We start from the raw sequence: 24277 nt of genomic DNA, 5'->3' as shown, positions 1-24277 counted from the left end.
GGATAACAAGGAAACAAAAAGTTTTCTACTGATTGGAAACCTAAAAGCAACTTACCTTTAATAAAACAATACCACACTTAAAATCAAATTGTGCAGTATGGATCAAATAAATGGGTTTCCGCTATTTAATGATTTAAATATTGTTTTATTTTAACAGCATTGTTTTCAAAATATAATGAATGTGAATATTGCTTTAGAACAGAGACATCTGAAAATACAAACTTATGAATCTTTTGGCATTTGACAAGTGAAAAAGACAGTTTTGTGCAATAAAATCAGCAAGAAAAATTGAAGTAGCACATAAGGATGGCCCACACAAGGGTACATACAATTTGATGTGTGCAACTGATGTTAGGAGATTTAGGAAGTTAGGTAAAAAAAAAACTAAGACCTTAAATCAGGGCGTATTCATGGGTCCAAGAGGAAGATATGAACAAGATGGGCATATGGTATACTGAGTGTTTTTCTGAAGGACCTGAACCAATAATATCTTTTGTGACCAAAACTATGTGACAAGTAAACTACACTATAAAAGCTGCAAAAAATGTACTCTGCAGCTATCACATTCGGATAGCTCCAACACGTTATAACAGAATTGGAGGTAGTTTTCTGGCTACTGATCAGTGATCAGATAAAGAGAGTTTTGGAGGTAAAAGTCAGTTATGCTGCCTCTACAACAGCTGCAGTTAATACAACTGACGCCTTTCCATATTCCAGAAAATTGTTTGACATTGGTTTTTAGAAACAAAGCCTTATGAAATGTACATCTATTGAGTGGGGTTATCTGGTAATCTGGTGCTTTTATTGTGTAATGTTGTGGCTAAATCTGGTCAATGTCACTTAGGTTTCATGCGATGCATACAGAATGTCAACCAACTAACAGCAGGAATAAAAACATCTGACATTTTGAAAATTAAATCACTAGTTAAACAAGCTCTGTTTTCTAACACCGCATCTTGTGTTTTCATTTTTAAGGATGACTTTTTTTATTCTTTCGCTAAAAAAAAACCCACCTTTAAGCATCTAGATTCATGGCAGTACAGTTCTTTCATTTTCCTGGTCGTGTGAAGAAAGCATTTGTAGAATACAATATAATGGAAAAAAATAAACTCTCAGTGGTTTTAAATCTATAAAAATGTGATTCAGTATGGGCACAAATGTGTGTTGTACTGTAAGTGATGTCATATAATGTAGCAAGATAACCATTCCTTTGCATATTAATATTTTACTTACATCATCTTAGACTGGTGCATTATAGTTTTGATACTTCATAAAGTTTATATATACAACTATTAGAGTGACTAAAATCTTGTCACAGAGATCTTGTGTTACTATTGTGTTACTATTTGTCGTTTGTATCCTGTATGATTGAGCCACCTTTTCTGTTCTTGAATCTAAAACACATTTGCTTAAGCTAAATAATCTGTAATATTCATCCGTGTTTATGATTCCTTTTTCATGATAATAGTACAATATAAAAAGAAGGTGGGCTGATGTTGCCTTACGTTCGACAAAAATAGGTTTACAAACTGAAATCAGTGTCACATTGCCAAGCAGACAGAGCACAGTGCACCACAATCAGTGACACTTAAATCACTTAGCCTGGTACTGCTACACTGGGTTATAAAATCTGTAAATCTTTATGATACAGTTTTATTGTTGCACACAGCACAGATAGAACAGTTGGCAAAAATCTTAGTATAGATTAAAAATAATATCTTTGTTTTCGGTTTAGATGCCCTTTCCCTGGGTGTTTCATTTCTGCTCTCCATTAAGTCGGGTCTTTTGGACTACAATCAGTCTGACTTGTTCTTCAAAGATGGCTTCTTACAGCAACATTTCCTGAAGCAAAATGCACAGCTTCTTACTGTCACGATGACAAGAACCACCACAATGGTTATCAGCAGCCCAATGACATCCAGGGAGTGATACTGGATCCAGTTCAGTTCATGGGCCGCTGGTCTTAAGTGTTGTGCTCCTTTGTGTCTCATGACAAACTCTGTCCAAAATACTGCCAAGTCCATTGGCTCAACGGGTCGGTCTCTGTGCAAAGCCGAAAGCTTTGTCATCTTCTCTTTATAGCTACAGGAAAAACACGAGAAGTACTGAGTTATTCCAAAATGCTGTGTTTGATGTAACAGTTATGAACCTGTTACAGAACCTTGCAGAATTCAAAAGAGAAACCTACTGTACAAGTTGCACAAACTATCTGAGAAAGGTCTGTTTCTGTTGTTGCACTTTTAATTACTCATTATGAGGGACAACACAGGGTGCGAGTTAAGATTCTAGACTCCCTGGATCAGAAGGCTGTGAGTTCAAGTCCTCTCAGCAGACACTGGTGTCTGTGTCCTTGAGCAAGGTCTTTTTCTCTGAATTTCTGCAGTCCACCCAACTGCAAGAATGGGTTCCACTTTTACTGTGGGGTAGCCCTAAGATGGACCAGTGTTCCATTCTGGTAGCAGGCGTTTGTTTTCTGTCAGCTTCATGTCAGAGATTACAACATAAACTCTGTCTTTAAAGGTGCTGGGCTTGTTGAATAGACATAAGCTGATTCACAGTATGATCTTTAGCTACAATGTTATTTCATCAATCTCATTTTGACCTTTTTTAAATATAAAAACTCATATTATTTTTAATACTGTGACAGGCTAGGTATTCAAATGTCCTTTGAAGATAAACAAGAGGTTTTTTTATCTTAGTAGCTTAGTGGTTTGGATCAAAAAAACAATCGTGTTAATCTGGCCCAATAAGGACTCTGATAATGAGGTACTCAGACCAGTCAGAAGTGAGAAATACAGTATTTACAAAGAATGCAGAGAAAAAAAGCAACCAAGAAGATGCATGAAAATAAGTGAAAGAATTTCAGCATTATAGCCAACAGGGATCTTTAACCCTTGAAACCCTTATGAACAGTTGATATCTGTTCTAACTGGTTCTTATTCATCAGATTCTGAATTTAATTAAAAGAAGCTTTTTGCAGATATTTGTGTTGACTCTCGAGTGTATAAATCTCTTAGCTCAATGTCTCAATATTTGAGGAGTTGTTTGAGATCATGATCTCCAACTGTATGCAGTAGTTTGTAAACAGCAACATTGTGTTGATTATTTTGTCTAACACTGCATTTGTTTGTTTAAACTATTGCTTGTCTTTTTAGCCACTAGATTGTTCACTTAAAGAACTACATGTCTTAGCTAGGTATTCCTGATGAGTGGGAGGTTTGCTATTTAAACTCAATAATTTCCTTATACAACAACCAATGTGAATTCAAAGCATTTACAGCTGTGAATGTTCAGAACCATTGTGTGGTGGAGATATATCAAGTTTGGAGTCTCTATTTTTCATTTAATTCACCTTATCCCTACCACCCTAATACCAGCAGAGGACGTATAATGACAATGCCTACCTGTCAAACAAGGACTGTCAGGCCTCTCAACAGCTTATAGATTTCAGGCTCCACAGCACAAAAATCAGAGTTAACAGTGAAATAACACTGATGCTGCTCTTACTGAATTTTGCAAGTTCACAGGCACCCAGGAATCTTAGTCACAGCTTGTAGCAGCCCAGGCTCATAGTTGCAATGTAGAGCTAAACTGTTGTTCTTAATGTCTTGCCTGTACCATATAAATCCTAATCGTAAATCAAAATTTACATGTAATAGTCGTCAAAGATAAAGTAATTCCAGAAATATACATGTGGATTCAGCAAAGCAAGGTAAGGGCGAAGGTTAAAATACTTTTGGGAGAGGTGATGGGTACAATCTGATCTTGTAAAAAAGCACTGGGTGGTTAGATTAATCAATTCATGATTGGAACAGGATCAAAATTAAAATCAATCTCAAAAGAATTTCTTCCCTAGCTTTGAGGGTGCAAGTCTTTGGAGAAACACTCTTGATTTTTGATCATCTCAGATTATAAAGTTTAACTCCATTCAATTTACTTTTTTTTTCTTTGGTGACTACCTCAGGTGGCACTGTAGCATTATGGTTACTATTTCTACAGTATCTCACATGTCTTGGGTCCTGGGGCGTGTTCTGTGTGGAGTCTCTATGTTTATTCCTGTGTTCAGGAGGGATTTCTCTTTGTGCAGGGGTTTTCACACAAATTTCTGTCTTTAAATTGTGCCTGCGTGCTTGTGTTTTTCTCTGTGTACCTCGAGATGGACACATTTCAAATGTGGTCCCATCTAGTGCTCTGTGCCTCAAGGATACACTCCAGGTTTTCCAGCACTTACTGAATTAAGCAGATTTCAGATAATGGATTCCTAGCTCCATGTAATGCTAGTCATTGCCCAGATGCAGATTTCCAAAGCCTAGAAGAAACTGCTTAGATGGAGGTTATTTTCAAACACATTTTCGCACCTTTTGTTATTAATGACTTTGTTGACGGCCTCCAGCAGAACCTCAGTGGTGATCTGATTGATGCTGAGGACAACACCAACACCCCGTGCCTCCATGCGATGAGCGTTATCGGACTGGTCCCCAAACAGAGGCAGCATCACCATGGGAACTCCATTGCAGATGCCTTCGTAGATTCCATGAGTCCCTCCATGGGTGATGAAGGCCCTGGCTTTAGGGTGTCCTGTCAAGGACAGGAAGAAAGGAAATCGTTTGGTAACTGGGGCACTATGTAAGAAATGCCTAAAGCATTAATTTATCAACAGTGTTGTTTTGCATATCATAAGATTGTAAGTAATTATAATAATAATTAATCAGTAATTTCCACTCTAAACATTTTAAAAATAACCCTTTCTATGTCTCAAACAATCAATAATGCCAAAAAACAGCAGGGGTACTTACTGTAATCGCTGATTTTGTCCAGATTGTTTCTGATTGCAAATATGGTGTGTTTAAAGAATAAAAATCAGGTTATAGCAGAAAACAATCTGAATGTTTTGTGAATTACAGCAATTATGCTATTTCTGTCAAAAAGACGTATAGCATCATTGTTGTAATGCACAAACAATGGCATGCCTTTGTTTCTATCAAGGTAATTCTCCGGTTCTACTGATGAAACATTGTGAAATATTACAACATTTGTGATACAATGCATTTTTTTATTATACTGTAAGTAAAATACCATTGTAGGAAGGTACACCTGATGTGGGGCTTTGTTTCCCCTCTAGGGCTTTAAAGTCAAGTCTGGAGGGTTCTATGTTCTATATATTGTTCCTTGTTCTATAGTTGTCAGCCTGTCTTGGCCAGTGGCTGGCTTCTACTGCATTATATTTCCGACTTATTTAATGGCTGTCGATGATGACTATGAAAGAAATTGAAAATCTAAATCTAAATCAAAATGCTGTGCATTTGTTTTTTTGGTGATCAGTCTCATGTTTTATTTTCAGTACCTTTTCAGCTTCTCTCCCTGTCTGTGTGTCTCACGTAGAGCAAGTTGGGGGTATGCATAAGACAAATTCCTAATACAAGAAATTGTATCTGGCCAATAAAGTGCTCTGATCTGATCTGATCTGATCTTACCAGCTTGTTGCTGTCACCTGTGTAACAAATGGAGTTGTTTAACAGAAGTTTGGAAGGGGGTCAAATTCTAACTTGCACTTTTATTGTGTATAAATACTCCCTGACTCCCAATGACTTCTGTACACATCCTATCTAGCTCCCCTCCCTCCACAGCAACTTCACCATAGCAGCTGCCTCCCTGGTTCATTCCCCATAAGTGAGGGGGTTGTGACAAATCTGCCTTATGGCCGCTGCTGTCATTTCCTCAGCTACACAAGCTAACTTCTATGTATTAAGTACTGTACCCTATTCCTTTAGATTCCACAGCCTGTTTAATTCAAATAGAATTTGAGCAAACTATTGAATATAGTGTGTAGCTGTGTAGAAAACACAAACAAACCCAATAGATCATTCTGTGGCAGCCATTTCATGATCTTGATATTATCCGGAAGGTTGTCTGGGATGGGTCCTGTGTACCTCCATAAAACCTGGAACGACAAGAAACCATACACATTTATAATGACTAATCCATGGTCATTCAACAAGAATGGCGAAGTGGCTTTATAATTAGCAATCTTATGACACTAGAGGCTATGAAATAAATTATTTTTTTGTCCACTATGATTTATGCACTACATTTCTGCCTTTATTTTTGTGTAACAAATTTTTTACCCATCACTTAATTCTTGAACTGTGTTGCAATGACTATTATAATAGATATACTATTTTAGTTTTTTAATGTTTAAAAACAAATCTTTTCCTGCTTCTGCTTTCTATTTAAGTATAACAATAATTGCTTACACTTATATAGCGCTTTTCTGGACACTCCACTCAAAGCGCTTTACAGGTAATGGGGACTCCCCTCCACCACCACCAATGTGCAGCATCCACCTGGATGATTGTAGGCAGCCATATTGCGCCAGAACGCTCACCACACATCAGTGATCAGTGGGGAGGAGAGCAGAGTAATGAAGCCAATTCATAGAGGGGGATTATTAGGAGGCCATGATTGGTAAGGGTCATTGGGAAATGTGGCCAGGACGCCAGGGTTACACTCCTACTCTTTTCGAGAAATGCCCTGGGATTTTTAATGACCACAGAGAGCCAGGACCTCGGTTTTACGTCTCATCCGAAGGACGGCACCTGTTTACAGTATAGTGTCCCCGTCACTATACTGGGGCATTAGGACCCACACGGACTGCAGAGTGAGCACCCCCTGCTGGCACCACTAACACCTCTTCCAGCAGCAACCTTGGTTTTTTCCCAGGAGGTCTCCCATCCAGGTACTGACCAGGCTCACACCTGCTGAGCTTCAGTGGGTTGCCAGTTGTTAGTTGCAGGGTGATATGGCCTGGCATTTTTTGAGTTACCACAGAGCCATCTCAGTTTTCACTAGACACAAGTTCTTACTTTGTTTTGGGCTCTTGAGAACATATACTGTAACTTAAAGAGATTCACAATAATTCATCTTTGTATTTCAAGTCATTGTTTAACTAAGTTCAGATGTTAAATGATAATAATAAATACATTTATGAACACTTTTAGGCAGACTTCAAGCACCTACAACAACTTTAAAGTGAAAGTTCTAATTTCTCAGACCGGTCTGTGTGTCTCCTGGAGAGCAAGCTGGGGTATGCGAAAAGACAAATTCCTAATGCAATAAATTGTATAGGGCTAATAAAGTGATCTTATCATTTCAAAGTTGTTTTTGTTAAAGTCTTTTGCGTTGGCTTCTAACATTCAGTCTAAAAACAGGCTTTCCTGATTCTACGGCATAAATGGTCTGTCAGAAAAAAAACTTTAAAGGCAAATGTTTAAAATGTAAGCTTTAATCATGGGTCAACTCAGTACTCCACAAGCACTCAGCAACCAAGAAAGACTGGTATCAATTATCCATAAAGGAAAGCAAGCTAAATGAAAAGAAAGAATAATTCTCCACCCCTTATCCATAGAATAAAAAAAACATAAAAAAACAAAACAAAAGCCCACAGTTGACAACATATGTTCTGATTTTTCTTTTGTCTTCTTTTTCCAGACAACAGAGTGTAGGGGAATGCTGAGCCTGTTTTCTTAATTAAAAAGATTTTGTTGTCAAACTTAAATAATCTATGTATCTTCTCCTTCAGTATTATCTGGCAGTCACAACATTGAAAGTCACACCTTGTTGGTGTTCTGTTTTGTACATCCCCATTTGTATAACGTTGTGCCAACAATGTGCCGAGCACATTTGTGAAACAGCACAGTGACTGAATGGGTCAATGCAGTGAAAAGCAAAGATCTCTGCCAGGTGAGATCCCCAGGTTTAACCTCACCTTGCATCTGATCTCTCCAGGAAGACCTCTAAAAGTATCCCGATACCCAGTTTGCACACTCGCACAGCAAGGCTTGAAGAATTAATAACTACCTCTCCCCATTTATGTACAGATTGCTGACTTCTACAGTTCCCCTGGAATCAGTCATCCAGATATCCAGCTTTTAGTCCCCATTTTACACCCCCATTGTCTTCTTTCATGTGTCTTTCCTACCTAAACACCCTTTTACTGTACTTCCTATACCTGTTCCCTCCAAAGCTGTCACTTTGTCATCCCTCCTCTAGAGTGCGCTCCGACCATCTTGTACATTATCACGTACACCTGTCCCTGGGTTCGCCGTCCTTTATTTAAACCCAGTGCATCGAAAGCTCGGGGCTCTGCAGTGGAAAACGCCTAGGATCAAGTTGCCCTATGTCCGCGGTTTGAGGGCCTAGGCTTCTGAATGGCGCCCTGACCTAACTGGGACCGGAACTCGAAGCGCCTGGCCTCGTCGTTCTGTTTTTAACCTCCTGTTCCTGTTTCGGATCCCGCTCCGTATTTTAACCCTGTCTCATCTTGGATGGATCACCCGGGTTTTTGGATTTTGGACTGCGCCCGGATTTCCCGTTTTGGACTTCCCTGGACATGCTTACCTGCGCTCCCCCCTTGGACCTGACTACTGTCTGCACTCTCCCCTGTTCGCCATCCCTTCCTTTCCTAACTGTGTTTTTCCCATAGCTCCCGTGACGATAACATTATTGAAATACAGAGTTTATCTCAACTTCTCTTGTCTGCAAGAAACTTGGTTTTAAGAAATATTCAATGGTTATAGGAACATTCATCCCAAAAATAACAAACCAAAGCTCAGAATTGCAACATCTGCCAGTTATTAATCTTGCTGGGGGAGGGGACAAGAAATACACCAGAGCTCACAGCCCAGTATGTGTTCTCTTGTTATAGCCCAATGAACAGAGAGTAAACTTCATAAAATAATATTATTTGTCTGTAAACAAGGAGGGCCTGTTTGTCATGATTGTGAAGTGCATTGTCTTTTTCCTTCATTGTTTTTTGAGAGAAAATCCTTGATAATCCAAATAATGCTTACAGATTATTTTTGCTTTTTGTAATTCATCAGTCATGCTCATAAAGCTCTTTGAATTTGAATTTGTTTACTGTTTGCACTTTCAGCTCACTCTGATAACTCCCTGCGTCTGCCCTCAACAAAAGTCCCCTTCACTCATCTTTCAAACAATCAGACAATGCTCCACACTCTTATCTTAATGTAGTTATTTGTTCTAAGTAATCATATATATAGGACTTGTATGCCTTGTATGTAAGGGACTTGTACAGACAGGCATACCAGATCACACTGTTCACGAATCATAATGTTAATTTGGTAAATTGAGAATTCGAGTGTATCTTGGGATGTCACCAATCATCAAAGAAGCCTTCAGGTGCAAAGCAGAGCTCAGTTTGTGAAAGCAGACAATCTAGTGCAAACACAACCTGAGAATCATCTTTTTGGATAGTACAATTCTTCCATTACTACACAAGATAGAAAGGATTTAAGAAAAGTTGAATACCATTGAATACAACATCTGGGGTACATTATTATTGCGTTACTAACAATGTTACTTCAGCAGCGCATATTTTATTCCCAGAAATGTTTTCCCATGCACTACAGCAAAACATGTTACCTTTTGAGGAATTCTCCGGAAAGCTTCGACAAACACGTTCACTTTCTCCATCGGCATCTCGGACACCATGGACCCTAGCGTGAATACCACAAAGCCATGCTCCCCAGAGCTGTTCACGAATGTCTCCAGCTCCTGCAAAAAAATAAGACAAGGCAGAATAAACGAAGGTGGACAACTGCAAAAGTTGCGATTGCGCAATTAATCATTTTACTACTAAGACCTTCCAAATGAAAAGTGGCTTCTTCCCTAAATATTGGATTGTCCAGTTTCACCACCATATGTCTTTGTCACTGTAATAAGCATTGGCCTTTCAGATGTGCTTGCATCTGCTATACTACTCCATTTTGCTTTGAATTTCAAATGTATTTTAGAGGAATAATAAAACTTTAAAAAACTGATGACCCCATTGACAAGTGTTACTAACTTACAGTGATGGTTCGGAGAACAAGGGCAGCATGCTGATGGGAGTTACATCATGGTTGACATTATTGCCAAATAGCATGGGGGCCCTGGGTTCAATTCTGGACCTGATGTTCTATCTGAGTGGAGTTTGTATGTTCTCCTTGTATTCACGTGGGTTTCCTCCAGGTGCTGTTTCTTGCCACAGTCCAAAGACATACAAGCAGGTTAATTGGCGTCTGGAAAATTTGCTCTAGGTGTGAGTGTGTGTGCCCTATGATGGACTGGTGTCCCATCCAGGGTGTACCCTGCCTTGCACCCGTTGCTTGCTGGGATAGGCTCCGGCTCCCTCTGACCCTAAATTGGATGAAACAGTTTGAAAATGGACGGATGGACGTCTTGCAGATGGATAATGAAAATCAGCAGTCCGTATTAAAACATATCAATATGCTGGAAAATCAATTTTTCTTTCCCCAAAGAGAAAAAACGTCATGAGGTGGTAAAAGATTCACATAAATCTTTTGGGATTCTGTGCTCAGCAATAATTGAAACTTGTAAATGCAAGACATTTGCAAAAGTATCAAAAAATGACTTTTATAGTTGGTGCACCAACATTATATTGAACAGGAATTATATATATTATATTAGAAGTATTAACATATCAAATTCAGTTGATGTTCAATGGAGTTTAAGTCTGTCAAGCAGGGCATCAACAGTGTACTGACTTAGCGCCGCCTCCAGCATAGAACATACAGATGCCACAGATCTGTTGCTCGTGATGAATCTGTTTTTTGGAACAGGATGTCATAGTGTGCAACCATTTTTGATACATTACTTTATAGGGTGATGTAAAAGGCTTGTATGAACTAGGACTGTAATAAAAACACCTAAACATGAAACATAGATTATGTATGTTGACACCAGTTATAAGTATTGTCTTAAATATCTCCAAGTGACCAGAGACAAAAAAATACTTTTAAGATATTATATCTGCAAATCAAGTGCAATTACCATCATGTCTTTTGTAATAAGCACTCTTAAAAAGTTATTAAGTCTAATACAATCCCTCCATAGTTTAAAGTGCAAAGTAGACAGCTTTCTTAGGCTCACATTTCTGCATTTGCCTTAAGGACTATTACATCAATAATCAGCAGAATTCTTTCTTTCTATAAAAATGTGTACAAAAATAATAAATAAATGCTTCCAGACAGGTTAAAACATGCAGTTGGCAGGCTGCTTACCCACACTAATCACAGTATTATGTTCTGATAAGATCCTCCCACAGGATTGAAATAACTGAAAAGCTTGCATGCAGCGTAGACCTTCTAAACTGTTCAAAAGCTCATAACGCTTTTGTTTTAATTTAAGAGGTTTTGCCACTCATTCTGACAAGGTATGAAAATTATATTAAATGTCCTTAATGTTATAAGGCCAAACTCCTTGTTGTTCTGTTTCCTCACATTTCTCTGTACACAAGAGTTAAGGTAAAAAAAAAATCACTACATGCTGGATGTTGGTTTGGAGCTCTGTTTCCCTGAAAATATTGCCCCTTTTAACTGAAAATGAAATCCAGAAAGAATGTATTAGAAATAAGAAGACAAAAAACGTCAACCCTTTAAACAACAATGTTGTAATACACGGCACTCCAACTGAGGAAAGCAATATCATGTTTTCAATCGAAAAAAGTTCACCTAAAAAGCTGTATGTATTGAGAACAAATACTGCTCAATATGTCCTGGAAGTAACGGCAAATATTTAAAGGTGAAAGTCAACCAATAGGCAATGGAAGTTCTGAATAAAAGAAATGGGCAATTTTTTACATAAAAATAATTTGTGAAAACTTGTTTAAGTTTTTATGTGATTAGAAAAAGTGAATCCAACACAACTCCCCCAAAACTAACTACTGTAACTTTACTGTTTTTGTTCTGCAATTCTATGCATACAGTGTAAGTTTTGTTAGGACACAGGGTGTTCATGAGTAATTTGCAATTTATTTAAGAAAATGTTGATTTTTATAGTATTTATATCCTATTCTTTAGGTCCTTTTTACAGTAACTTAACTCCTTTGCATGTAGATTTTACATTTCCATGCAGATAGGTCATGCTTAAAGCCTGCAAAATTACTGTACCATCATCGTGGCAAATCACTTTCATGAGCCATTCATTCTCTCAAATTATTCTCAAATCATTCTCGAAACCTGGGCCACATCACTGAGTTTGCTGTTTTTGAGTCATGTTTCTAAAACATTAAAATCTGTTTATTGATAAGACACTACCTATAATTTCATTGAATGTTACTTTCTAAGTGCTTACAATCCCTAATGATGAACTGATAATGATAAACATATACAGTACAGTATGTGTGGAAAGACGTAATGGTATAAATTAGAAATGACTTATTTTATTGACTTTAAATTCAAATGCTAAATTTGTATAGGGAACTTTAAGATACCTTTAGCCTGCATTCTGAACTGATTTGCTGACACTGAGGAATTAAACTTATTGCTGTATGACTAACAAGACTCACCGCTGGTAGCGCACTTTGTTTAGCACAGTTGATACCCCCAATGAGGGCCATATTGGGCATGAGGGGTCGAGGAAACTCCAAAGTGAAGTCATATTTCAGCAGCCAGATAGAGCCACGTCCTATTAGCTCTTTGTAAGTGACGTCCGTTTTTAAGAACCTGCTAGCCACCTCGTCGAAACTGGCATACAGTTTTTTGCACAGGAAGGACTGCACGAGTAGCATCATGAAGTTCTTCACTCGCTGCGGGAAGGTCATGCGGTCCGTGTTTTCTGTGAACAACTGGGGCACGAAGGAAGGAGGGGACGGACACTGCGCAGCAGCCATTTCCAGTCCACATGGGATGCCACTTAAGAAGAACACAGTGGGCAGAGACAGTGTCTCCGCGATGATGGCGCCGCAGGGCAGGAAGGGGTCAGTGAGCATGAGGTCGTATCCCCCCTCTCGAAGACGCTGCATTAATGGCTGGTTATACAGTAGGCTCTCGCACCCTTTCACCTGCATGTTGGTGAAGTTCAGCAGCTTCTCGATGCCGAGGAGGATCCCCGCAAGATTAGACTCGTGGACAAACACACCGTTCACTTGGAGCTGCTCCTTGCTGTGCGGCACAGGAAAGTGCTCAGATCTGTAGTCGTCTGAACCCTTGATGAAGATGCTAGCTTCTGGCACCAGCACTACCACCTCATGTCCCCTGTGTGCCAGCTCCTTGACCAGCAGCTGCATGCTGAGCCAGTGACTCCCATCCACGGGCATGACCAACAGTTTGCCTCCTTCAACGGGCCCCAGGGCAGAAAGAGAGAGGAAGACAAAAACCCCCGCTACACCAATGCAGTGTTCTCTGGCCATGGCTCCTGTCTAGGAAGTTTAACTGCGCTATTCAAAGATTAAAACCTTGAGGAACGCTGAAGACGTAGACAGCAAAGAAGGGGCAGTACTCTGAATGTGGGCGCCCTCCCACTGCTTAAACAAGCAAGCAGGTTACGGCCAAGTTAATCATACAACACCACATGAAAGGCTAGTTTTCAATGGGAGTTTATTACGGGTTTTATTAATCATTCTTAGATAATATATTCTACAGTCTGGATTTATATCCACAGATAATCGTATCAGTGACCCAGGTACGATTACTATGGTCTCAAGAAGCGTTTTAACTGTTATTTTTTTTTACAATAACTGCATAATGCTACAGATAAGAGTTTTTATTGTAACTAACGTATTAACATTTGATTTTTTAAAACCTAAAAAAGGAATAGTCACGACATTCATTATTTAATGGGGAGTTCCCGTTGCGAAAATGTCAGTTATGCTACGCGCTGCAAAAAAAAAGTTGCACAGCCTACAAAACGAAATAAAATTGTGCTAAAATGTTTTAGTGATTCCTTAATATATTTGCCTTTGACTATGTTTGCGATAAATAAAACTGTATGTCAGAAGGTGCTGGATGAGAGATGAAAAGGACAGATTTTAGTCTAATACAATAGGAACAACACTCCAAATCCGTTTTTTAACTTTAATTTGTCAATCCTTCAGAATGAACTAAATACAAAAGGGATTACATTAATTGAAAACGTAAAAAAAATATTCTTTAAGGGATTTTCAATTGAAAAATAATTTGCTAACAGACGCACACATCAGGCTTTCAGCATACACTACATACATAAAGAGCGAAAGTAAATTTAGATGAACAGCGCCACCTACCTATGAGAAGAACATCATCATAAAAAAAACTAAATTAAAACACTCAAATGAAATTTGAAAGCATGAACAAATTTTGATGGGACATAAAGACTATTCTTTCAAAAAGCATCCTGAAGAATTTCTGTGATCAAGAAATGACTAGCAAACATCACACCGTCACCATTTCGAATAAAATGCTAAGCTTACCAATGACAGAGCTTTCCGCTGAGCACAATTGATTCCTCCTATAAGGACCATGTTGGGCATCAGTGGCCTTGGATATTCAAAAGTAAATTCAAACCTCATCAACCACACTGAGGCACGGCTCATGATTTCTTCCACTGTGACGTCTCTTTGGAGCAAAGAAGAAGCCATGTCATCATACGCAGAGAATAAAAATTTGCATAATAACGGTTCTAGGAGATTGATTAGGAAATTCACGATCCGCTGCGTAAAAGTCATCTGGTCACTGAACTTTGTGAAAAACGTGGGAACAAATGATGGAGGTCGAGGGCACTGAGTGGCCCTGAAATCCAGTGAACAAGGAATCCCTCTTAACATGTAGATGGAGGGAACAGAGAGATATTCAGCCACAATTACTCCGCAGGGAAGTACAGGGTCTGTCAAAACGGCATCAAACTCCTGCTCCTTCAGATCCTGCATTAATTCTTGGTTATAAAAAAAACTTTCACATGTTGATCTGCTGAAGTTCTGAAAAAAATGTACAAAGCCCACAATAAACCTAATTTGTCCCAGAGTTGAAACATCTTCAAAAACCTTCCTTTGCAGCTGATTCATCTCTCTTATCTTCTCTTTGGTGTAGGGCACAGGGAAGGTCTTGGTTGTGTAGTGACTGGAGGGCCCCATCTGCATACTGACTTCTGGAATAGCTACCACTACTGTGTGTCCTCTCTTCCCCAGTTCAATTAGCACTGGTTTCATACTGATCCAATGGCTCCCATCCACTGGCACTGCAAGGAGCTTTCCGCCCTGTACTGAATCCAGGAGGAACACACAGAGGCCAGCCAGCAGCCCAATTGCAAAATGCTGCCTTAATGCTTGTGTGAGAGCCATGCTGTCTGAGGCAGAAAACTGTCTGAGCCTGATTCTCCAAAAGAGGAAAATACAAAGGCCATCCTTCATTTAAAGTCAAGTCATTATTGGTGAACTTAATTGTAGGAGTGGCATAAAGGTGAAACTGATGGGGCTTACTGTGTGATAGTGCAAAGACCTTACTGCAGTGCTAGTGAGTGACACTCAGCCCTCAGCAAACTCACTCAAGAAATATGAATAAAACCTAAAATATATCCCTACCAGATTTTTCAGATTCCATTTCCAGCATTTTCTCTGCCAACATCGGTTCATTTAAACCACTTTGGATAGCGACAGGATGTCAAACTTTAAAGCATAGTTATCAAAACTAGGAGATGACAAATAGGTTTTCAGCAACATCTGTCAGGATCTTCTTAAATCTGTATAACATGTATTAAAACTATTAAAACAGTTTGTTATAGTTAACATCTTCCCTGCCAGGAGACATAAGATGGAGGACATGGACACTGGGTAGCTTCAAAATCTAAGCCAGATCTCATTCCACGCAACATGTAGATGGAAGGGAAGGAAAACTGCCACCAGGACTCCAAGGGGGGATAACGGGCCTGTCAAAATGGCATCAAAATCCTCCTCTTTCAGATCCTGCATTAGTTCCTGACTATACAGCAGACTTTCACGAGTCATTTTGTAATGTTTTGGATTGCATTTAAAGCTGTTAAAATGTCGCTAACCTTTTAGAGTAAATTGAGTGTATCCAAGGAATATGTAATTCGTGTGTTTCTTCTGTATTTCTTTCACATATTCATGGATGTACGGCGCCCATTGAAAGCTTTGGTTGTACAGTGACTAGAAGGCCCCGTTGTTAGACTGACCTCTGGAATAACCACCACTGTGTGTCTTCTTTGCCCTGATTCCTCCATCACAAGTCTCATGTCCAGCGATTGACTACCACCGGCTGGGACTACCAGAAGCTTCTCATCTTCCACTGAATCAGCAGTGTGGAAGCACAGGCAGGCTAAAAGTCCAATGCTCAGAAACCAGTCCCTGTGCGAGAGCTGTTCTTAGAAAAATAAACATCTACTAAATCTGTACCTGTGACACAGAACAAGGAGTGTGTGCTACCTTGTTATCTGTCTTTCACTGAGTTTACAGATAAGGTAGTTAATTTGTAAACCCAGGTTAGGCATGCAGACCTTGCTTTAATTTTCCTATTGATTTAAAATGGGATTTATGTATCGATTTAAAACGGGAAATCAAATACTTTGATTTTCAACTTTTATTGTGCAGGCGTCATAGAAAAAGAGGGTGCTGTAAAATGTCCCAACGGCTCACTATTTGATTTTGATTCTAATTCGAATTGGATAAAAAGCTTATTTTAAATGCATGTGAGTTGAGTCCGGTCTGTTTTGCCTTTGGAAAAAAAACTGCAGGGAGAGAAAAACTGTAACACTAACAATAAAATATTATTTTATTTATTTACAGGCACTTCTCTAGATTGCTGATACATGCTTCAGCACTTCCTAACAACAGCCAATAGCCTGAGCAATACCTCACTGGACATATCTGGAAGAAGAGATAGGAAAGTCTGCTTTATCCAATTCCATTTTTGCAAACAATACAACCTATGTTAGGCTATTAGGCTATAGGCTATTGTATGTATAGTGTTTGCTGCTACTGGCATCAGATAAAAACTTTAGCATGATCATTTATCACTGTTTTGAAAGCAATTAGTCATTAAAATTTGCCATGCCTGGGTGTTCCACTTACTGAATGCAACTCTGGGTGAACAACACAACCACACAACCAACTGCATCACCTCTTCCCCTACTCAGCTCAGAGATAAAGCAGTTAATTCATAAACCTTCGTGCAGGTTTGCATTGGTTTCCTAAGCAGGGGAAAAGTTATCTTTATATAAGGGTATATGGCCAGCAGCCATATCACTCTGCAACTCACAACTGGCAACCCACTGGCAACCCATTTCTCAAAGAGAGTAGGGGTGTAACCCTGACGTCCTGGCCAAACTTCCCATTGGCCCTTACCTATCATGGCCTCCTAATAACCCCCATCTATAGAAAGCTTTATTACTCTGCTCTCGTCCCCACTGATAGCTGATGTGTGGTGAGCTTACTGGCGCACAATAGCTGCCCTTGCATCATCCAGGTTGATGCTGCACATTGGTGGTGGTGGAGGGGAGTCCCCATTTCCCTGTAAAGTGCTTTGAGTGGAGTGTCCAGAAAAGCGCTATATAAGTGTAAGCAATTATTATCTTTCTCATTGCTTGGTGAAGGATCAGCTTGATTCAAACCAGGTGAGGTCATAATGAGGTGACAGTGTACAGAATAAAGCATTAATACACAATCCAGACGATTGCGAACAACGCTGGACATCCCTGATACAGTAGTTTGGCAGCATTGCTGGTAGGAAAAACACCCCATTTTGGCTTTGAGGGGAAAAGCCCAGATGGGAAAATGGATGTGGAATTACTGGGGCAGTTTGTCTACTTGCGTTTTTTGAGATTGAAAGTGTCTTTTATGTTCAGTTCATACTTCAGTTATCCATTTTATAACCACTTCACCCAATACAGTGTCATTTGGGAGCCAGAGCATATCTCTGCAAGCAATGGGCACAAGTCAGGGTACACCATAAATAGGACACCAGTCCATTGCTTGGCACACATAGACACAGACTCACACTCACACCAGAGCCAATTCTTCCAACAGCCAATTAGCCTACCAGCATGTCTTTGGACTGATCTGGAGACCTGCAGGAAACCCACACAAACACGGGGAGAACACACACACTGCAAACAGATAGCCCCCGAGGGTCAGAATTGAACTCCGGACCCCAGCTCTGCAAGGCGGCGATGCTAGCCACTGTGTCACCATGCTGTCCTACTTCAGTCATTCCCTTTCAAAATACGGCAGCCCTGTTGAGTACTAACTTAGCTAAGTACTTGTGAAAGGCTGGCATAGGAGAAGCAGCAGATGGATGCGAACATTCTTTGTATTTGAGAATCATAGTAAGGTTTTAATACCCCTACACACATTTCACTATTTGCACAGCTCAGTCTTCATTTTTTCCTTGTAGATTTCTGGTCTTTGCCACTTCACTTAAAGGTAAACTGTGTGAAATAAAAATACTTTGAATTGCATTACCTAAAGGGGGAATCAATGGGTCTATGTTTATTTCACAGGCATGGTAATTAATGTAAAAATATGTCCTAGCATTCTGCTATTTACTGCAAATGTGTCAATTCATATCTGTTTTGACGTTTTCAAAGACTCTTCACGGGGAGAACAGATTAATATATTTTTCTTGGAGAAATTCCTCCAGCAGTATTGCTCTGAATATGGCCATTAAAGAAATGCTTCATCTATTCATTATTTTTCGGTTTTACTGTATGTATGTCCCATGCCATAGGCCAAAGCAACACTACATTTACACTCTATGGTGTCTTGAGTGAGAGAGAAGCTACAGTATAGTAGGTGAAGTGCATACAATTGGGTAACCCACTACATTACCTCTTCCCCATTGAATTCATAGATAAGGTAGTTAATTCTTAATCCCTTCAGTTTACAAGCCCCAAACACTCCATCTTAACAGAGTAAAGGGGATATGTGTCATTGCTGGGACTAGGTGAAGGATCACATGTTTCACATACAGCTTTATCAAAAGACTTTGGTAAGAAGGAACCTTTCTTACAGTTCCCTTTGTACGCCATTTCAATAAATCAGCAGCTACAGAAACTCTTTCAGTCTCACCAGAGACATTTACTGAATCATTAAAGTAAATGTAAAGTTTAGTAAAGCCCTTACAGTTTTCATTTCTTTACTGCCTCCTAATCCTTTCTTGAAATGTAAAACTGTTTTTAGAAAGCATAATTAAAAATTGTGTTGACAGTTTGGGTTTAGAAGAAAGGACTGGCAGAGAGCTTTAAGTCCTGTTGCAATAATAGTGGCTCCCATGATTTCAGAATAGATACTCCTGTCTCTATAAATTGTGAGTTACAAGCAAAGATTCACCCAAGAACAAAGAGCTTTCAATGCAACTCAGGGATAAGATTTTTAAAAGCACAGATCAGAAGAAGTGTATGAAAGCATTTGAAAAATCTCTTTCAGCATGGTACCGTCATGGTGCTGTCATGGTCATTAGGAATTGGAAGGCATCCAGACACTGACAAGGTCTGGTTGTCCATTCATACTGTGCAGCTGTAAATTAAAGCAGTGAAGTGGAAACTGGTTAGGGTAGCCACCATGAGGCTAACGGTGAGTTTGAAAAGATTTTCAGTGGTTGATATAGGGAAACATGTCCAGAGGTCAGCAATATTTCCAGGCAATATGCAAAGGAGGCATGAACTGGCACTGAAAGATTTACACTCACATCCCACATAGGGTTTGCAAGAAAGCACTAAAGTGATACTGCCAACATGTGACAAAAGTGACAGAAATTTACCTTTACAATGATCCAAAGCACAAGGCCAGAACTACTTAAGAATAAGAATAAGAGGGACTTAAGAGAAAGAAAGAGAGTCAAAGATCCTTTTAAGAATTCATGGAAAGACTTGAAAACTGCTGTGCATAAGTAGCTTAAGGAAGCTTGAGTAAATCTACCAAGAAGATTAGGCAAAGATTGTGTGAAGCCAGTGTGGCAAGTTGGTAGAGATTTACCCAAAAAGACTTGCCTCTAAATGTGCTTCCACCGAACATTGAGTTCAGAGGGTTGAAAATGTATGCAAACAACACATTTCAATTCTTTCTCTTTAGTTTTTTGCCATTTTGAGCATCCGGGTTTTAAAGAAATGCTTGAGTTTAAAAAGATGTACAGTCTATGCATCGTTTTGTAATTTCACTAAATGGGACATTTAGGAATTGTTTCTTTTAGGCTTCCTCGTGCCACAAGAGGTCTGCAGCCAGCCTTGCGTTTCAATCAGGCAGCCATTCATCCCATCAATCTGCATCTTAATAATAATAACATTATTATTATTAACTTAATAATCTGAATTCATTACACTTGCATTATATAGTGCTTTTCTGAGTGCTTTACAGTTAATGGGGACTTCTCTCCACCACCGATGGCCAAATATCAAACCCTGATATCCTGCCTGCCTGCTCATCTCTCAACACTAAGTCACCTGGGCCTGGCTGCCTCCTCGGCTCTCTGGAATCTCCCGGACATTCTGGCCTGTCAGCCTATCACACAGCACTGCCTGCAGGGTAACAGGAAGGGTCTGAATGCTTTTAAAAGCCACTGTTTATTTGGCTAAGAATGTACAAAATAATCTGCAAAAAAAAACACCACCCTGCTCTCAAAATGAAAAAGGATGCCCAAATATTCACATATATTTTGATGAGCTCGACATTGAACGTGAAATGTAATTTTGGGAGTTATTTCTCAGTATTTTACACAGCATTGTTTGTATTATAAATCTTTGAAATTTCTAGAAAATCCCCTTCTTTTTAGGATTTTCTTAGTTTTTACTGCCTGATACTTTTGTGTGATAAAATGTTGTTTTTCTCATCTGCTCTGTGCTCATTCTCATGAGCTCTATCCTTTTCCCTCTTTCTCTTATGCTTTATATCCTTACTAGCTTCCTCAGTCCTGAAGAAGGTTTCAACAGCCCAAACATTATGTTTCTTCTTTTTACTCTTCAGTGTGGAATTTACATGTATTTGTTCCTTAACAGTCTTCATTACAAATTCAGCCTGTTATTTCTCAGAAATTAAGTAATTGATGATTTGGAATGGAAAATGTCCACATAAAACTGTGTATAAAACAGAGAGGCTGGAAATTCAGATTTACACGTTTCCTGATTTTTTGGTTTTGCTCTGTGGGAGCAAATATCAGCGATGAATATACGATACTTTGCAGATGAAGTTTATAATTAAGACAAACTATGTGGAAGTGAAATTAAATTTGAGAGCAAGAGACACTTTTTTGCACAAAAGGTTGCAAGACTTTGGAACTAGCCGTGTTGAAGTTGAAACCCCGGCTTCTTTTAAGAAACGGATAGAAAACAAATCTTCAATCAAGCATTAAATAGAATTTTTTAACTAATGATCAGGAGGCTTAACGACAGACGAAATGTTTTAAATCACAGTCATTGCTGGCTTTTGCTTTATTTATATCGTCTCTTCTCAGTTTCATTGCATTCGTCCCACCTCCACCCCCATCTCCATCTTTGCAGCTACCCCTTCCTTACTTTCTCTCTCTGAATGGGGCTCTGACCCTCCTTGTACTATGGCCATGAAGCTGCCCCTTAACAAGGCACGTACTGTATACAGTAAATACTCAATAAACACTCACAAAGCATCTGATTTTGGATGCTGTTATTCCTTTTGAGCTACCACATGGGTTAGACGGGTCAAATAACCTCCTCTCAATTTGTTTTTATGTTTTTTCACAGACATGTGAAATATTACTGTTTCCATTGAATCAACAGCCAATGAAAGCTTAAAGGGGAACTGCGATGCTATTTTCATATTTTTCTATTATATATTTATTCCTTAGAAGGAATCAGCACTGATGAAGGCATTTCAAACCACATTAGGAGTGAAATGGACATAGTAACTTGGAAAACCTCCAAGGTTAAAAGATTAAAATTCCAGGTACTGTATATGCCACACCACGGTCTGCGATTCAGAACAAGGCAACAAACTTCCGGTGACCCTATATGTGCCCCTATGACATAGTAAAGAAGCAGACTTGTGAATACATGTCTTTTAATACAATAGAAATGCTTTCAATTTCCAGACGGTTTTGCCAACAAATACACCTTGCGTGTTAACTCTGCATGCAGATCACACTGGAACATTTCTGCTGTGAAATGTCTTCTGCACAACCTGTACTTATTTGCTCATACATCACATTACATTAGTCATTACAGTGACTAATGAGCAGGAAGGGCAGCATCACATCACAATTCATGTAGTTTGCAACAACATGGTGACAGTACTTTCACAAAGTTCATGATTTTGAGCTTAATTCAAAATCTGCCATTTTTTTCCCCTCTAGTCAATTAACTTATTTTGCTACCGAGATTTAAGAACCGGTCTGAAAAATTGGGACTGCAGTTCCCCTTTAAGATTTAAGAAAGTAATTAAACTTGTTCTATATCTGTTTATTGTAATGAAATAAAAAACTGAACAGGGCATACCAGTGGAAGCAATTTCTTCACAGCACAGTTGATTCCTCCTATTAGAACCATATTGGGCATCAGTGGCCTAGGATGTTCCAAAGTGAAGTCGAACCTCATGAGCCACACAGAGGCACGGCTCATCATTTCTGCTACTGTGACACCCCTCTGAAGAAACGCCGATGCGATGTCGTCATACAAAAAATACAAAAGTTTACAGAACACAGGTTCCACGACACTGACGAAAACGTTCAGCACTCGCTGGGGAAAAGTCATCTGGTCCGTATTTTTGGTGAAAAAACGGGGAACATAAGAAGGTGGGCTGGGACACATGGTGGCCTTGAAGTCCAAGCCACAGGGAATCCCCCGCAGCAGGTAGACTGATGGAAGAGAGAGATATTCAGCCACGATGACTCCAATGGGTAATACAGGATCTGTCAAAATAGCATCAAACTCTTGCTCTCTCAGGAAGTTCATCAGTTCTTTGTTGTACAGTAGGCTTTCGCAGGTCAGCCTGAAAAAATGTGACATATTCTGGATCCTCTCCAGTCCTGAGGTAATTTTTTCCAGAAAGGGCTTCTGGCTAAAAATATTTTTACCCTGAGCATCCTGGAGGCTCTTCAAATACTCTTTTGTGTAGGGTACTGGATACGTCTTGGTGGTGTAGAAATTGCTTGGCCCCATCTGCATGCTTACCTCTGGAATCACCACGGTCACCATGTGGCCTTTCTGGCTCAGTTCCTCAGCAACAGCCTTGATTCCGTTCCAACGACTACCATCTACTGGTACTACCAGAAGTTTTCCAGACCTGGCTGAACCAAAAGTGCAAAAACCAAGAAGGGCTAGGAACAGAATTAAAGGACTCTTTCCCTGGGTCTGTGTAACAGCCATCTTTCTCATTTCCAGAAAGAAATAACAGCACAAGGTGAAGGGAGGAGCTACTTCCTCATTGGATTATTAATCTCCTGCTTGGTCAAATACTGGAAGCTGCAGGCTGCATAGTTTTCTTTTCAGCTACTACAGAGGCACAAATCACCCTGAGCTGAGCACAACAGACTCATCAAAGCCAGCTCAGCTAAAGTTAGAAGTTTGTACAGTATTAACAGATTCTCAAACAGAAAAACAGATAAGGATTTACTTTGAAAAGGTATAAAGTTCACTATTCTGATTGAAACCACTTGTATCTTAAGTAGAAAATACCGTATTTGCTGTTAGTATTTGCATGGAAGTGAACAAGTATGTCTTCCATGCACCACCTTAAATTTGCTCTCAAACACCCATGTAGATGAAACCCCATATGCTTCTCAAACAATTTTAATACATATTTTTATATGTTTGTAATCCTATGTTTGTGCAATATGGTGTAAGTCTTAGAAATCTTATATAGATTCGGGAGCTATGATATAGTATTCATGTATATTCATCAGTATTCATCAATTATTTATTCAAAGTCTACACTACAAGAATTTCGATAATTTTTTACAGTTTAATTTAGGGGTGAAGGTTAAGACTATCTTAAAATCATTCTAGTTGGTTTTAAGTCATTCTAGTTAATATAATAGTGCCGTAATCAATCTAATAGTTAATGCAACATTATTACCACAATATGAGGTAACAATACCCTTAATGAAAATTTCAGAGAAATTTCTATCAATAAGAACAAAACTAAAGGAAATATTGAAGAAAAAATATTGTAGCACTCCAGGGTTCACATGGGTATGCACCCTCACCTCTGCCACCTCAGGTCGGCCCCCCACCATTGGGGACTCAAACTCAGGCCTCTGGCACCACTCAACAGGAAATCTCCCTTCAGCCCGGTGGCTGCGGTCCCTGCTATTCACAGGGAAGGGGGGTGATGTCACCGTGCTTGTAAGCCAGCTCTCACAACCAATGGTGGCCGTATGCGTTACAATATTTTTTGGGTATGTGTATTAGAGGGGTATGTTATTGTAACTTGCCTTTCAGAGATACCCTAAATGTAATCATTAGAGAATGGAAAATGTCATATTTTTATGTATTTAAGTATGCTTACATTACATCATAGAATTTT

The 24277-nt window shown here is 39.3% G+C and overlaps 1 protein-coding gene across 3 annotated transcripts; it reads right to left on the bottom strand.

Annotated features, from left to right (window-relative positions):
* Nucleotides 1-124: 124 nt before the first annotated feature.
* On the bottom strand, nt 125-23227 carry LOC102693566 (UDP-glucuronosyltransferase-like). 3 transcript variants are annotated; one of them, XM_069196360.1, is made up of 5 exons: nt 22249-23227; nt 9442-9573; nt 5854-5941; nt 4359-4578; nt 125-2082 (listed from the first exon to the last, which is right to left on the bottom strand). In XM_069196360.1, the coding sequence occupies exons 1-5, from the start codon at nt 23125-23127 to the stop codon at nt 1797-1799; spliced, it is 1605 nt and encodes a 534-aa protein (XP_069052461.1). In that variant the 5' UTR covers nt 23128-23227; the 3' UTR covers nt 125-1796. The 3 variants fall into 3 exon arrangements, with proteins under 3 accessions (XP_069052461.1, XP_069052460.1, XP_069052462.1); XM_069196359.1 differs by lacking the exon at nt 22249-23227 and adding an exon at nt 14249-15447; XM_069196361.1 differs by lacking the exon at nt 22249-23227 and adding an exon at nt 12368-13495.
* Between the last annotated feature and the right edge of the window lie 1050 nt (nt 23228-24277).

Source organism: Lepisosteus oculatus, chromosome 12 (assembly GCF_040954835.1).
Source record: "Lepisosteus oculatus isolate fLepOcu1 chromosome 12, fLepOcu1.hap2, whole genome shotgun sequence".
NCBI classification, from domain to species: Eukaryota; Metazoa; Chordata; class Actinopteri; order Semionotiformes; family Lepisosteidae; genus Lepisosteus; species Lepisosteus oculatus.
Note: the sequence above shows the minus strand (reverse complement) of the source record. Positions and strands in the feature narration are given on the sequence as shown.